Source organism: Nipponia nippon, unplaced genomic scaffold (assembly GCF_047370975.1).
Source record: "Nipponia nippon isolate SJK-2023a ecotype South Korea unplaced genomic scaffold, ASM4737097v1 scaffold_1, whole genome shotgun sequence".
Lineage (NCBI taxonomy): Eukaryota > Metazoa > Chordata > Aves > Pelecaniformes > Threskiornithidae > Nipponia > Nipponia nippon.
The window spans coordinates 97,545,973-97,562,737 of record NW_028262290.1 but is presented as its reverse complement, the minus strand read 5'-3'; the positions used below and the strand labels follow the sequence as shown (position 1 = coordinate 97,562,737).

The 16,765-nt window shown below is 40.1% G+C and overlaps 1 protein-coding gene across 1 annotated transcript in view; it reads left to right on the top strand.

The window, feature by feature from the left end:
- Positions 1-16,765, top strand: part of CAP2 (cyclase associated actin cytoskeleton regulatory protein 2) — a 69,503-nt gene that overhangs the window by 29,167 nt on the left and 23,571 nt on the right. Inside the window, exons 4-6 of the mRNA XM_087763929.1 lie at positions 3,296-3,373; positions 16,009-16,152; positions 16,383-16,468. Of these exons, the coding sequence (XP_087620055.1) occupies positions 3,296-3,373; positions 16,009-16,152; positions 16,383-16,468 (308 nt within the window). The remainder of the gene's footprint in view (positions 1-3,295; positions 3,374-16,008; positions 16,153-16,382; positions 16,469-16,765) is intronic.

Sequence of the window (16,765 nt, the reverse complement as noted above, 5' to 3'; positions counted from 1 at the left end):
TGTAGCTCTACTAAAAATGTTTTGCCATATCCATTGTAGAACTGCATAAGCTCTTCCCACAAAGCCACCTTCCTGGCTTTTATACTTGCATTTTCCAGTCTTCAGCATTTCCAATTAATCAGTTCTGTGTTTACACTCAAAATTATGCATTGTTTTAAAGGGACAGGGGGAGGACTGCTAAATTTTATCCTATTCATATTACCTGTGCCAGCAAAGTTGTCTTACTCTTCTCAGGTGATGAGTGAGTCCTTCTCAACAATATTAAAACCTCCTAACTTTGTGTTGCCCATGAATTTTATGAGTGCACACCGAATTCTTGCTCTTAGGACACTAATAAACATATTGACAGTTCCTAAAACTAATCCCTGAGAAAGACAACTAGCAACTTTCCTCCTCTCAAATAACACCACCTGTAATATACCCTATTGTTGTCTCTGTTTATCCAGCTTCTTATCCAATTTAAGAGTTTTTATACTGAATTGCATCATTTCCACTTAAAGTATGAGTTTCCTATGAGGACCCGCAATAAGCATTTTATATAATATCTAAATATACTAGATCTGACACGTTAACCTGGTCTAAGAAACCAAAAACTCTAAACAATCCCCAAAAGTAATGATTTTAATCACAGATAATCCCATTGTAATTTCTCCCATTTTAATTTTCATATGTGTTTTTAATCACTCATTTCATAGAATCATAGAATCGTCAAGGTTGGAAAAGACCCTTAAGATCATCGAGTCCAACCGTCAACCTATCACTGCTAAGTCCATCTATACCATGTCTTCAAGCACCGTATCTATCCGTTCTTTAAATACCTCCAGGGATGGAGACTCAACCACTTCCCTGGGCAGCCTGTTCCAATGCTTGACCACCCTCTCGGTGAAGAAGTTTTTCCTAATATCTAACCTAAACCTCCCCTGGCGGATTTCAAATCCGTTCTAAATGTGCACAGTGCTGAAGTCAAATTAACAGCCATGAAATCAACTTGACATACTTTTTCCCCCTCTTCTTGGGCATATTTGCCCAATGCATCGTTGCATACCCCTGTCATCTGGTGCTATCTCCGAACGATATCTATTTAAAATCTTTTCTACTTGTGCTTCCATCTGCCAGTGTCTTCAGTACACTAGAACAAAGATAATATGGACTCAATGATATTGTCACGCTAAGCTACATATATTTGACTTCCCTTTCAAATCATGTAATTCCCATTGATTTATCGTCATTCTCCTTAGCTATCCTTTCAATATCTTCATGTACATCAACTTCCTTGAAATTAGGGAAAAGCATTTATTCAACAACAGGTAAGCTCTACATCAAGAATAATGTAGGCATGCCCAACTTACCCTTCAGGTCACTGCCACGGCCTCACTTCATTGCTTTATTTCTTTATTGTTCGAGTAGCTAAAAAAATTACGGCTTTGTTTTACTTTTCTGTGCAAGGTACAGTTCAGCAAGGCCTTTATCCATCATTCCTTTGCTTCTGTATTTTATAATGCCTGAAAAAAAGTTCTCCTTGATAATCAAGGCCTCTTCTCACTCTTTGGGCGTTTTGTACCTATTCTTAGTGTCCTGCTTTAGTTATTTATACATTCAGAGACTCTAGCCCTTTCCTACAATTTCTCCCTCCTGCCCAGCATGCACAGGTTATTTCCATTCTTAATGTAAATCCATCCTTTCCTGCATTCAAATCATTAAGTTCCTCACGCCAGTCATCTTCATTCACTAATTTTTCTATTTTCTAAAAGTTTGGCATTCTAAAATACCAAGCCTTAGCTATAGATTTATTTTTGCGCATCTTGCAATTTAAGAAGAACCGAATCCATTCATGATCACTTTCTCCTAGAACATTGGCTTTCGGTCAGCTGTTCTGCAAGATCCTCCTCACACAAAAAACCTAAGCTTAAAATAGCACACACTTTGTTGTTTTATGAATTTCTGTACCAAAAAGTCAGACTTCTGAAGTGTCTAAGAATATCTAAACCTTGCTATTATTGATGGTATTTATGTCTATGTCTGGAAAATTTAAGTCTCCTATGCTCATACAATTTCCCTTATTATTTATTTCTTTATCTATTTATAGAGATGATTACCCTCTTCCAAATCTCAGCCTGTCAGACCATAATATCCCCTTCTCCCCAAATACTGTCCAAGTTGGGCCTCTTTTACCATCTTCCTTTCAGTGATTTTCATCCTAACAGATGATGTTTTATTCATGCCATCACATTTTAAGATGAATAAACACAATTTGGCTGTTTTACTTTGCTACAGCTTCAAATTTCCTGACTTTTATGTATTTTAAGTTGCATCCACATAGGCCCTTATATAAAATTTTCCTTGTTTTCTTTTTAGATTGAAGAAACCCCAAGGAAAAACAACGTGAGCTTCCCCACCCTTTCACAAAGTGATTATAAATGTACCTATTCAGATTAATTTAACAGCATTTGCTTTGGTTTTTATTTAGCAATATACACTAGTTATGAATAGTTCTTTTCTGTACCAATAATGCTTTCTCCTAGTCACTACTCATCCACTTGAATGAGGTATAGGTCATACTGAACCAGCGATTAGATTCTAATCAATGTACATCATTCATAATGTACAGAAAATGAGTTGTGTTCAAAAAACCCAAAAAGACCAGAAATTTGAACAGTAGGGAACACTGGGGAGTGTAGAGATTTACCTCCCATTCACACTGTTAGCATGTAAACATGCTGTCAGATGCAGCTTTAACCCAAATTCTAGAGTTCTGTGGGGGAAAATTGCCCCAAAATCTTCAGCCACCATCTCTCGTAGCCATCGATCTTAGGGTCTGCTCACAGAGGACAGGCAAGGAATGAATTACAGCATAGTCGCTCAGCAAATATGCCAAGCTCAACTCTTCTTAAACATCACTACAGTTCAACAGAAAGTTTGCAGGTTGCTGTTCTCAGCGGTAATAAGTTGTTGTCATGCACCTGACTATAAACCTCGCCATTAAGATGCCTAGACATTCTCTGAAGTGTTAAAATTAAGTCCTTCTGTGACTGATGTTATAAATGATAACAAAAAGATTGCATATTAACTCGTTTTATTTCCTACCTGAAGAAGATAGGGAACTTTTAACCTTAGATTTCAAAAAAATTTATAGCTAAGCCAGTACTGTAATACATTTCTTCCAGTCAATGTTGCTGTGATTTAGATGAGAAGCAGCAAGAAAGATCTGAGCTGTCACACTTGACTTTGAGCTGCCAAGAAGAGGTATTGGAGGTTACAGGCTAAGGTTTAATTTATATTCCTCCTTTTGTTACAGGCAGAGATGGTACGTGCTGCTTTCCAAGCGCAGAGATCTTTCCTGGTGTTAGCATCTCAATGTCAAGAGCCTCAAGAGGTAAGAAAAGTGACCTAGCGTTTCAAGAGGCAGTGTATTAAAAAGGCTGTGTTCCCATATGTTTAATATCAATCCCTGCATTTGCTTTTATTTGTTACTTTATTTATACAGTGCACTTAGAGGCTTGCTTTCAGTGTTATTAGCATGGCACTGTAATAATCAGGAAGTCATAGTTCAGAGTTAAGAACCTTTTCTGTACCAATCTATATGAGATCGTTGAAGAAACCAAAGGAGATTTCCACTTTACGGCTGTGTGATCAGTGTTCCTCTGGAAGCTGGAAATGCCATGGAGTAGAATGACTTTTTGCTAGCCCCCCAGGGATGCTATATGACAGACTTTGAAGTCAGGGTATAAGCTAGTGAGAGAAGAATCAATCCTGGCCCATAGACTCAGTATTCTCCAAGCTGAGGTCCAGGTTAGGCCAATTCTGGAAGGAAGGCAAAACACTTTGTCAAGAAACTGAAAAAACAATTTATATCAAGTTGATTTATGTACTTATTTTAGTGGCAACTATTTAAGTCCTCCCCTCACGACTAGGAAGCTCAGGGAAGCTGTGGAGTTGTTATGAAATCTCATTTGTAGTTACTAGAGGGCACGAGTTTTTGGCCAATAGCACTATCATTGCTGGGAATAGCGATCATGTAGCCCTTCTGTGGGACCACCCTCGAACATTCCTTCTTGGAGCGTGCAGAGAATGAAGACTTCACTTGCACAGTCTCTCCACGGCCTTCAGTTCTGTCGTCTTCCACTAGCTCCCTGCTCCATAGTTCATTAAACTCTGTATTTTCAAATCAGAACTCTCTGCAACTGGTATAAATTACTGAAATTTTGCTGTCACTATTGTTCTTAGAGACACAAATTAGAAGTTTTTTTTCTGATTGTTATGTCTTAATGGCAAGAGTACTCAAGGGGAGAAAAAAGCACAGATATTCCAGGCAAGACTTTAGATTTATAGAGTTCCAAGCAAGAAGGTATCAGTTGTTTTTCCAGCTGTCCCTGATCTCCGAGAGTAAAAGTGGGTCATGACTCATAGAGAACAGGCAAAATTCCCATTGGTACAGGCCTCAAGCAGTCATTTATATTGGCTGTGAATACAATTGCACCCAGTGGCCCACAAAACTCTTCATGCTCATAGGTAAACTATTCCCCAATGCACAGTTTCCGATGGCCCATAATGTAATGCAATGTTCTGAAGTGTTGGTATTGTCCCAGGTCTGGTAAGAGTAAAAGCTGCGGCTCACTCTTTGGCCTCCTGTGCTGATCTACTATCGGTATGATTTTCTCTGCTTTTCAAGTGAGAATGGCAATGGCTTCTCCCTACTTTTACCCTTACAACTTTCTGACCTCAAGTCAAGGCTTTGAGATTTTTTCAGCTGTAAAGTTTAGAAACTCTCATTTTAAAAATGGCAACAAAACACGCAAAAACCAAAAAAAGAACAGATGTAAAAAGAGATTATCCAGCAATCCAGAATGACAGTTACAGAAGCATTAGGAAAAGGAACAAATAATAAAAACCTTGTCACAAACATTACCAGAGCTGGCCACGTGTATCCATATGTCTTAGTTGCATGTCACTGGGCTTGCATAGATTTCTGCAACTTGTTGAAGGCAAGAAAGTATACTTTTATCATTTAACTATCTTTTAGCACTGAGGAAATGCCACATTATATGTGTGTACACATCATTCCAAAGTTAAAATACCAGGAATATTACAGACTAAAGTTTCTTTCCGAGTGAAAACAAACCCAGTCCAGTTACTTCCATTTTTTTAACATAAAGACTGCTAGGGACACATTTTTTATAGGCATCCAAACACATATTGTTGTTCATTCTTTTTCTCTTTTTTGCACATACTTTTGCACTGGTACATTCAGCTATACGATAGACAGACCTGAGAATAATTGAAGGCTGCCTATACTGTGCAACTTGAGCAATATTTTCCACTGCAGAGAGTGACAGTTCCAGGCACTAGGCTTTTTATATCTCATCTCAATGGGGAGAAAAATCCTATTGTAAAGCCACACTGGTTAACCATTTTGAAAAAGCTGGTTATCACCAGCTAAGCCAGGAGAAGGAAAGAAGCAGGGGTCCTCCCCCCAGGACCTTATTGATGTGATGTCATCTGGGCTCTGGTTGTATTTATTGCCTAGAGCCACGGAGTCAGTGTGGAATCCAAACAGGAAAGCTAATCATTAGTGTATCAGAATGCACAGAGTAGAGAAAAGCAAATGAAGATGACAGCATATCTATAAATGCAAGAGAAAAGAGAGTAATTCTGTCATTCAGCTGTCTAGACTGTTTGCTTTATAATGTAAAGCTGTGAATGAGCCAGCGAGTTGCGATTATGGCATAGTAGCTTTGTAGACATTCAGAGACAGCGGTGTGGAGACTGAGGGGATTTACTGAGTTCCTGTCATGTTGGGATGTCATACATGGTGCCTTTAAAAAAAAAAATGAGGGAGGGGAAAATGCCCTGGAAAAATAAATTAGCTCAGCTCTTGCAGCTTACAAACTAATGAATAAGGAATTCAGACAAAAAGAAAGCTCCTATATGTATAATAATCCTTAGATTTTTTTGTGCTCAGCAAAGAGAGAAATGTATATCGTATAAAAAGCAGTATTTTTTCCCCTCTATGAAAATGTTGAAGCCCTAGTATTCATTTAGCTCTTTAACTCCTGCTATGAGTCACTAGCAAACATTTTCCAAAGTTAAGCCCACTGAAGTTGCTTTTGCAGAGTTTTGCTTCTTGTTAATAATGCTGGTATTTTTTCATTTGGAATCTGTTCCAGTGCACAGCCTTTATTATCTGTACATGTGAAAATAGTAGGAGCCGAGAAGGTAATTCCAGCTGGCATACTGCAATAAATTATGTCGCAGAGAGCATGTTCTGTTACTTTTTATGGTCATGTTCTATATTTGTGTGTGCAGTGGAAGAGATCACATGACAAAACCACTGGTTGATATTCCTGTTTGTGTATGTCCCAGCTAATGGCTGCTGGGTACAGGCTCATTCAGCAAGATGGGATTCTTCAGTTCATCCACTTAGTAGAAATTATTTTCTGACGCCAAACTTCAAACATTAAAGCAAAAAGATGTCTATTATAAATTGTTTACTATATATGAGATAGTACAGAGAAGATGGAGAAGGGAAAATAAATTAGAATATTGCTATATGCGGTGAGAAGCTGTTTAAAAAGGTATTTTGAGACCATATGTTTACATGTTGCTTGGGCAATTCAGAAGATAGATTTTAACATAAACCTTCACAAAACATTATGCAATAGTTTGGATCTGAATTTTCTATTCCCCATAGTCTAAGCCAAATACAATTCTGATTGAAACATTATTATTTTACTGTATAATAATTTAAAAAGATATTAGTGTTCCTGAGCAAGTTTATCTGTTTAATAATTTTTTTAAAATCTATGATCACGAATACTAACGTACGAGATCACTGCTCAAGGTGAACCGAATTCTTTGTGAACGGTAGCTTATATACTGTCTTCTCTTTATGAGTTGTTTCATTTCACTTTAAGAGTTCAAACAATTTTAAGAGTTGCTTTGAGGGCATGAATGATCCATTGTTCCCATACTGGGAACTAGTAAATGAGATAAGTTTTTCTGTGAATCAGTATAAACATATCCAGGATGAGCATACTCACGGTAAGAAGTACTACAAACAGATTTAAATGACAGATGCAGTTCAGACTATAAATGATTACGTAATCTCTCATTTAAAAAAAATGCTGAGTTCATATGACTGCCAGATTTACCATGGATTTAATTACTAACATTGTGCAGACAAACATTCCAATTAAATACCTAGCTTAAATATCCAGATTCTGCACACAGGTGGGAGGAGAGGGGTGGAAGAAAGTGAGAGGTAAAGGAGAGGTTTCCCTTATTCTCCTAGAAAAGGGGGAAAAAACCATTGAAACCCAAGAAACTGTATTTGAAGTTAGAGCCACGAGAACAAATCCTGAGGTTTTAAAATTTTTGCAGTCAAACAAAAAATCTGTTGTAGGAGTAGAATAGTTGTAGCAATTTCTTTGAATAAAGGACTCATTCTCACAATTTTTATATAGAAATCAAAGGTGAAGATCTACAGTTCCCTACTCTCTGTCAGTGTAGAATGGCTCATTTTTTTCTCTCTTCTATTTTTAAAGTACTTCAATAACAGGACTCTTGGGACTTCTCATTCTGCATCCTAGCAGGATTTGTTTTCTCATTACCTTGACTTGCTTATGTCATTCCCTTTCCCACTGCTTTTCCTCATACTTACTGGGATCACACTTACTGTTTTCCAAAAATAGGAAGAGCAGGATGCTCCTCACCTCGTTAATTTATTACTTACTTATGCAAAAGAGTTCGAGCCAAGTTTGCTGCCATTCTGCTCGGCTGACTGCTGCAAACCTGCACCTCTGTATCTAGAAATAGCTTAAGGAGGAATTTGGTTCAGTCCTTTTAAGGTCCTCAGGTCCCAAACTTACAGAACGTGCCAAGAGTGACAAGGACAGAGCCTGAGAGTCCTGAGCTCCAAAGGGAACCCCTTCCCCCCTCCTGTTCTCTGAAATCTTGCCAAACTGTTGACATATTTCTGTTATCAGCAAGCCTACAACTGCACGCGACGTGGTCACAGCCGCAGTGATGGACAAACTGACAGTTTTCAGTCGCTAGCCTGCTGCCTTACAGTGTTCACAGGCTCATTTTTGGATATTGTTGCAAACTCTTCCTCGGTTTCAGGTCCAGATAGCCCCCTGACACCTGTTATCTCATAATTTTGTCTCAAAGGCGCTCGACTGCGTTTAACCAGCCTCAAGCTCATTATATTTTCTGATCATAGAATCATAGAATCGTTTAGGTTGGAAAAGACCCTTAAGATCATCGAGTCCAACCGTTAACCTAACACTGCCAAGTCCACCACTAAACCATGTCCCTAAGTGCCACATCTACACCTCTTTTAAATACCTCCAGGGATGGTGACTCGACCCCTTCCCTGGGCAGCCTGTTCCAGTGCTTGGTAACCCTTTCAGTGAAGAAGTTTTTCCTAATATCGGATCTAAACCTCCCCTGGCGCAACTTGAGGCCGTTTCCTCTCGTCCTATCGCTTGTTACTTGGGAGAAGAGGCCGACCCCCACCTCGCTACAGCCTCCTTTCAGGTAGTTGTAGAGAGCAATAAGGTCTCCCCTCAGCCGCCTTTTCTCCAGGCTAAACAACCCCAGCTCCCTCAGCTGCTCCTCATAAGACTTGTGCTCTAGACCCTTCACCAGCAGCGTTGCTCTTTGGACACACTCCAGCACCTCAGTGTCTTTTCTGTAGTTAACTTCTGTAGGTATGCTTGTACCATTTCTCTTTCTTCACTTGCCAAAACCTCCCAGGTCAATAGCCCCTGCAATGAAAAGATGGATGCATTTGGGATCCACTTTTGCCCCAGGGGCAGTGCACTCAGCCGTAAGAAAGCCCAGAGACACCTGGGGATCCAGGGAACACAGAAGGGCCATGATCAGTGCTACATCTCCCAGCCTGTACGGAAGAGAAGTAGAGCCAGAGATGGACATTATCGCACACCTCTAGACTGGCTCACATCAACACCATCAGGCACAGACTCTCCTGCAGTTCACGTTCTGTGCAAGAGCCAGGCTCCAGTAAGCAAAGGCTCCTTGCACTTGTTTACTCCAGTATGTCTATACCGGGACTAAGAACAGCATCACCCCGTAAGGAAGACATTATTGAAGATGATACTCTGTATCTTGTCTAGCTCCTCATCTGACATACCTGATAAGCAATTCTGGGGATCCTCCAGACTCTTCTTGGAATTCTGCTGTGTCCTAAAATAATGTCCTAAAATCACCAGGCTAGTTTTCAATCCCTGTAGCAATGTTCATATTCAAACTGTGCCATGTGAGATCCCACTGAGCTAGGCTGATGGGACACTCCCTTTCCCATTAAGTATCATATTTATTTCTGCTAAACACAAATCCAAACCAGTATGCTCCTTTCTCTGTGCTACCCAGTTGTTTCCCAGGATTTCTGGACTGTGCATGATCTTCTAAAGGGGAGAGCACTGAGGATACAGCTGACTGAAAAGCAGGGCTTGTCAGTTCACAGGTTATTTAAATTTTTTCTAATTTTACTTTCATCGAAATCAGACCACAACCAATGATTTTTGAATTCTGAAAGTTATGCAGACTCCAGAACTGCTTATTGAACTTGGCAGTCTTACAGGGGAGATCTCAGGTGAAACACATGAATGTCCAAGGCTGGGAGGCTGCACCATCTAACATCCCTGTGCTGGGACATACCCTGTGTGAAACCTAATTGGCCTTAGCAAAGGCTCATCAGATCTCAGATGTTGTGAACAAAACAGGTGTGACTCAACAGAACACCATTTTCTAACAGAATGTTGCTACCTGGAATGCCCTGGGCCCCACTGACGTAGACTATGACCACAGCAGCCACGACTGAGGAGCAGTAAATCAAAAGGTTGAAAACAGCTCATTTCTGTAATTGTTCTTGTTGATTAGGTGTGGGATGTTGCCTGTGTGCCTAAAGCAGGAGGAGGACCCTTCCTTGTTGAAGGTACTGCCCGTGGAGAGTTGTAGTGGACAGGAAAACAATATACAGCGCATTCAAGTCCCTTTAAAGAACAGCCAGGGTCCTGGCCAGAAGCGTTGGGTGTGATTCCATACTGCTGTAAACTGATGCATGCAGTTGCTATCAGGCCCTGGATTTCTCCACTGGTTAGAAGCTATTTGTCTTTCATGTTCCTCTCCATTTGCCCTCCCTCAGAGTTTACGTTTCAAAAGAAACCCACAAATGACCAAACTGAGTAATTTGTCATGTGGGGCTATGGTTTGGTCTTCACTTTTTTTTCCCACAAAGCACAAAATTGCTACAGCTAATATTGGCTGTTAGATTGGGAATTTATGTGCTATCTAAGAGGAATAAAAGCCAAGTACCAATTAAGTCACTTTGGAAGCACACAAATGTGTCTAAGCTTCTGTGCTGATGAAGCTGACCAGACATTTCTGCAGATTTGTCTCTCTGTGTCACAGTCCTGCTGTTGCACAGCAATGAGTTGAAGTGGCAAAACCTGTGCTATTGACAAACAAATCCAACACTTGTGACACCACTATGTTGAAGATTCACAGTCTAAGAAAATGAGAGCTGAATAAATTAATGTCTCTCTGTGGTTAGTTAGAGGCAGACCTCTGAACCCTGAAAATATCAGAATACTAGAGGGACATGAATGTAGTGATCATAGAAAAAGATCTCACTGGTGCTCTCTACCGCCAATCAGGAGGTGCTTGCAGAGAAAGCATTGGATTAAGGTGCAGTAGGTTATACTGCAATTTTAAGAACAAAACTGTGGTACCAAATGTGAAACACTTTCTGCAAGGAGAGATGGAGATAGGCAGCGCTAAAAGAACAGTTTGACAGCCGCCAACAAAAGCTGGTAATATTTCACTATGGAAGTAATAATGAAAAGAAAAAAAAAAAAAAAAAGAAAAGTAAGCATTTGAGGAGTCCAGATGCAGCACTGGGAGGCTCAAAGTTACCAGCTGGCTTAGATTCACCTCTGGAAAAAAAAAATATTTTCTATATACTTAAAGAAAGAGGTTATTCCTCAGCCTAATCTGAACACTGATTCCATTCAGACTGCTGATACACAGCTACAACAAAAAAGACAGGCCTTTCTTAAACCACATATATACAAAAAAAGGACTAGGTTAAATTTTAAAGTCTTCTTTACAGATTGCCTTTTACAAAATACAAAATACGGGAAATTACAGTTAATCTAAAACTATTTTAGATCTAGAATCATAGCCACTCATAGCAGAAATGCATCTCACTGGTCATCACTGAAGCTACCAGTATCTTATTCCCATAGACAGAGGATGGGATTCTGCTCATCAGCTTTAACTGTCAAGGTGGGCATGTTGTGTCAGGTGTCTTTCTAGGCTCTCTTTACAGTAAATGGCAGCACCTCTAGAGTGCAGTCTTCACATCTATTAATGTCTTCTAATATATAGTCTTCTAACATCTACTCATAGGCGGAAAGAATTCCTCAGGGACATCTCTTTCTTCGTTTACAATAGAGGGAATCAAGTCTCAGCTGAGAGCAGATGCTCACCTTTTAAATTGTTAGCACTGAGGTGGCAGACGCTATCCATGACATCTTTCATCCCTTGAAGGGATGAAATGTGGGATGGGACTGTACTAGGCTGTTTGCAGAGATAATGGCTGTGTCTGCATTAGTGTTTTAGTTCACAGTAGGACTATATTTTTCCTTCAAATCAGCCCCATTTACTATGCTGTGATTCACGCTGTAGAACAGTCTTAGGGTGTACAAAATGGTTATCTTTCTGATGAAGTTACATGGAAGATACACTCCCACACAGCACCTAAACCACGATTTACAGCTAGTCCAAAATGCCTGCCCCCCCCGAAGAGGTATAAAGTGAACGTCAGGTCCTCAGCACCAACTGTTTTTCTCTACAGAACCATTCCTATCAGGCTGCGCTACTTGCCAACATATACAAAGAGAGCTGATTCAAATCAGCTCCATGTTTCAAACTTGCCTGTGAAAAATACAATGTAAGTATGATGGAGATTTTGAACTGACAGAAGAAAATAACAGAACTGTAGACCATGGAATAAAGGTTGTAGTCATGCTGTTCTGGTTGCAGCTGAGTAAAATGAAGGGGCTGCTGATCCCAAATGCTCTCAGCTTTCTTTTACTGCTCCTACACCAAAGGTTGCCACCCCCTCAGTCAGCATAACTTAAAAGCGTGTTTGTTCCCTTGCCATGGTTTTTTCATAATAGGTCAGGTTGATTTAAACACTATAACAGTGAGGTCTGAATGGTATTGCCACCCATCAACATAAAAATTCTTCAGTAAACAATCTCACCCCTCAAAACCATGTAAGATTAGCTTAAAAATACATAAGATCTTTAAAAACTGTATTTTTATTTACCTGCTGGGTTTTGCGCCTTTGTGATTCATGCTAGCAGGTTTCTGGACAGCAATGGTCCTGAGGAAATACAAGTTTTCTCAAATGGAAGCTGAGACTTTCAAGTAATCACTGGCTCAAGCAGCCACAGTTTAAGCAAGCCACCCAATTGAGTGTGACTTCACAGGCAAATCTCAAAAATCACAAAACTCAAAAGTTTGGCCATTCTTCTGAATTGAATCCATGTGCCCCAGTCCTGTTAAACCTGTCATGTGGGGGACTTCTCGTGTGAGTATTACAAAAATGTGAAGGAGAAGAAAGCCTGTTTGGTGCGGTCTGTTGGAATACTGGTATGCCAGGCCAGTTTATGAGACTGGGCTGAGACGGTTAAGTCTCCGAAGCCAAAGCCTAAGGCAGTTCTTGTTGCATGCTGTAACTTTTTTGGAGTGTTTTGGCCAATTACTGCGGTAGTCTTACTACTCTTGATTTTCTAAGAAGTATTATAAGACATGGATGAAAGCTGGCTGGTTGTTTAGGTATTAATATTTGAAAAGACCATCTGGTTTTAATAATTATTAAAAAATGACAAAGGCATACTGGGAATTACTTTTGATATTTCTAAGTTGTGCCACTCTTGCATATTTAAACATTTCAGCAAAACTGATATTATAATAGGAACGGTGTTTATACAAAGACTCTTAAATTTCTGTTAAACAACTGTGCTGTGTCTTAAATGACAAGAAATTTTATCTAGCACATGCCAAAGGCATGCTGAAGATTTTTCCAACAGCTCTGACTCATCTCCTTGAATTCATTTTTTCTTAGAGATACAGTATAGACAATCATTTTATTAACAACCAGCTGTTTTAATATTCATTGCAATAAAGAGATTATTCTTTTAGAACCCTCAGCACAACCGGTTCTGCATTGTAGAGCCAAACAAGACTGATTACTGCCAGGATTAATGAGCCTTTCTATACCCGTATGCCATATACACTATAATTCATCTGCAGTTTAATCACTAACTAAAAACTTAGGACTGACTGTGGGGAGACAGGACTCAATTAAGTGATTCCTTGCAGACTGGTATTCCTTTGTGTCCAACCCTTACACAGAAATTTGGATCACAAGAAGCTTGCACAAACACACCCGTGCCCATTTGGTGCAGGCAGGCAGGCAGGCAGGCAGGCAGGCAGGCAGCAGCCATTGCAGAACAGGACGAGTGCACAGTGAGGGGACGGCAGGCTGCACCGTTCTCCCAGTGCATCTCACGTGGGACAGAGCGGAGCAAAGCCTCAAGCCCTTTGTGGTTCTTTCTGGTGTCACCACAGTGCCAAGTGAATGATTACTTTGAGCTACTTTCCTTAGCAATATGTATTTCACCTTTAAAACTCCCACGGGGCACTTTTTCTGTGAAATTAGATAAATCCACTACATTTTTATAAATGGTTGATTCACTGGACAGGTTAAGTCCTGTATTCTAAGGGCAGAAATTCTGTCTGTACCACTGATAGAAAACCCTCACAAAAGTGGCTGGGAGTTTTTCTAGTAGGAGTAGGAGGAGGTGTGGGTCTTATGGTACCATTCAGAAAAACGTTTGGCCCTAATTTTGCTGCCGTATCTGTAGTTATCAAAGTGTTCTACAAAATAAAACAGCTATATTAGCATCATTTCATATATAGGAAGTTGAAGCACAGAAAGGTAACTCAGCTTTCCTGAAACCTGACGATAATTTGGTGGGAGAGCTGCAAAGAGAACCCCCATTTATGGACTCCCACTTCTGTGCCCTATCCACAGAAACGTGCTGCCTCCCAGTGCTGTCTAGATACACCAGGCATCTGTGGAGCTGTATTTTTAGCCCTGATGTTCTTTTTGGCTGGAACTGGGCCATGAAGATTCACAGTAAGCTAAGGACTGTAAATGTCCCTTAGACTTTATGGGAGGAAAACTGGCATAATATCAAAGCAGAACAAGCACTTTCTTAAATTTCAGTTTTGTTAACTACTGTCATACTTGAAAGATTTCCCTGCAAAATAAGAAAGAACCAACCAGCTGCAGCATGTTGTCAACAAGCAAAAATTAGAAAGAATAATTCCTGCAGACTTTATCATGTTATGGCAACAAAATCAGTTTTTAAGAACTACAAATCATGGAGGTTTCAGGGCTTTTTCAGACTTAATGACTTATGCTGGTCATTAAGCCATCAACAAAAAATCTTTTCATCTCCCAGTAATACTGTAAATATTTGTTTTCTCCCAGCCCACTTTGTTGTAGGAGAAGACCAAATAGCCCCGTGCATTTCAGATGCATAGGCCTTTCTCAAAATTACATTACCACTAAAATATTAAGGCTCCGTAGCTGGATCAAAATTCTTTTAAAAATGCAGGACCTCTTTTTGTCATGTTTTTTGGAGTGTCTTTTGACCTATGTTGATCCATAGCAGACATGCTTATTTTAAGGTGACATAAAATTCTGGAAAGCTGAAGTCTTGTGACAGGGTGAAAAGAAGTATCTTACAGACAACGGAGATCAAGCAAGACGTATGTACACATTGTCTTGTGTGTGTCATGACAGCATTAGTCTTCAAGAATATGATGATTAGTTGTCCCCAGCAAGCCCTTAATTCCATTACACAAGTAGTCCTGAGGAAAGGTGAGAAAAAATACAGAGTTCCGCTACATCCTGAGTGATTTCCAAGTGAAGTGCCAGGGAAAATCAGAATGGTGCACTCTCTTTGGTGGGCCATAGTATGGGTTCTGCGGGCCTACTTTTGCAATAAAGAATTGGACTGTTTTTATAGAAACATTTTATAGGGTTGCAAGGTACAGCAGTTGTTTTGCTTGTAAACTAATGACTCCTTGTCCCTCAATGTGCTGTTTCTGAGTGGAAGAATTTTTCCCAGTAAGTTAGTGCTCTAAATTAGTTTTTCTGAGACACTGGGCCAGTGTGATTAGCATTCACTTTGCACAGGAAAGAGCTTGGATAGCTTCTACATTCATTCTGCTTTTCTCTTCACTCCAGACACTATTTCTTCCGCTCAATAGTCATTCCCCTGGATACCATTCGTTTCTGATTAACATAGGAGAATTTCCCTAAACCATGGCTTGCAGGCAGTATGTTTCCCATGAAATCCTCCCACATTACTTGCAGCCAAAGGAAATTAAAACATTAAAACATACCAATAGGGAAAGCTAAAATTGATATTGCCTTCAGCGTATTACTTTCTCAGTCTTGTTGCCAGATGACAAGAGGCCACTAACCTAACCAGTAGTTTGTGTTTCTTATAGAAAGAACACCTTGGTTGGCAACTTGAAAAGCTCAAGCCAATATAAAGAGTCTCAAAAAGTTCCAGGGATGTCGGATGAAAAATACAAGCATTCTGCTAACTCTGAGCTGTGGGGTCTCTATGAGTCTTAACCTGGGCAGCATGTAAAAATGCTGCCAGTGCTGAGAACAATTTTTGCTGCAACACATTATTAATACTTAATGTCTGTGCAGTTTGCCGCTGCAACCAGAGGAGGGTAATTAAATTGTTACTTTAATGTAGAGAATATGCTGACCTTTCTTTCCAACTGTTAAATCAATGGGCAGGGAGGACAATGTTAAACCACAGGGTGTTTTTGGACTACCCATTGTAACAGCAGTGTCGTCTTTTCTGTTTTTTGTTTGTTTTTCAGAATGAGGTGGCAATGCTTCTCAAGCCAATATCAGAGAAGATTCAGGAAATCCAGAACTTCAGAGAAAGGAACAGAGGAAGTACAATGTTCAACCACCTCTCAGCCGTCAGTGAAAGCATACCTGCCCTTGGGTGGATAGCAGTGGTGAGTGACACACAGGATGGCTGGGAGGGCTGTAAGTGTGCTCCTGGATGGTGTAGCCCAGAGTAGTTCCAAATCTTGCAGAACTCTGCAGTCTCATCTGCGTGGTTCTTCAGTCTGCTACACCCAAGAAGGTGTCTTGTAATATACCTAATACATCAGGGAAGGTGTCTGACTAATGTTTTACTTCCTTTCTCCTGTTGTTTCCTGCTACCATGGGTTGATGGTCCTAGTCTCCTAAACCAGGCCCTTATGTCAAGGAGATGAATGATGCTGCTACCTTTTATACTAACAGGGTATTAAAGGACTACAAGCACAGGTATGTTGCCAAGCCCCAGTATCTACTAGCCAGAGAACAGAGCATTAACCATACCAATAGGGTTCACAATGTCATCACGGAAAGCATTTTGTAAACTAAAAAGCATTTGATAAAATCTGCTTACAGTAGTATATTTTCCCCTCCTCATCTTTGACCTGCAGCATGTTGCAGTGAGAACAGCAGCAGCACTAGCAGTGCTGGTTTTCACTCTCTGCAAGTTATAGGATTATATTTAATTTTCTGGCATTCCAGCATCATAAGCTTATACGCAAATGCGTATTTACATATCAACATGTG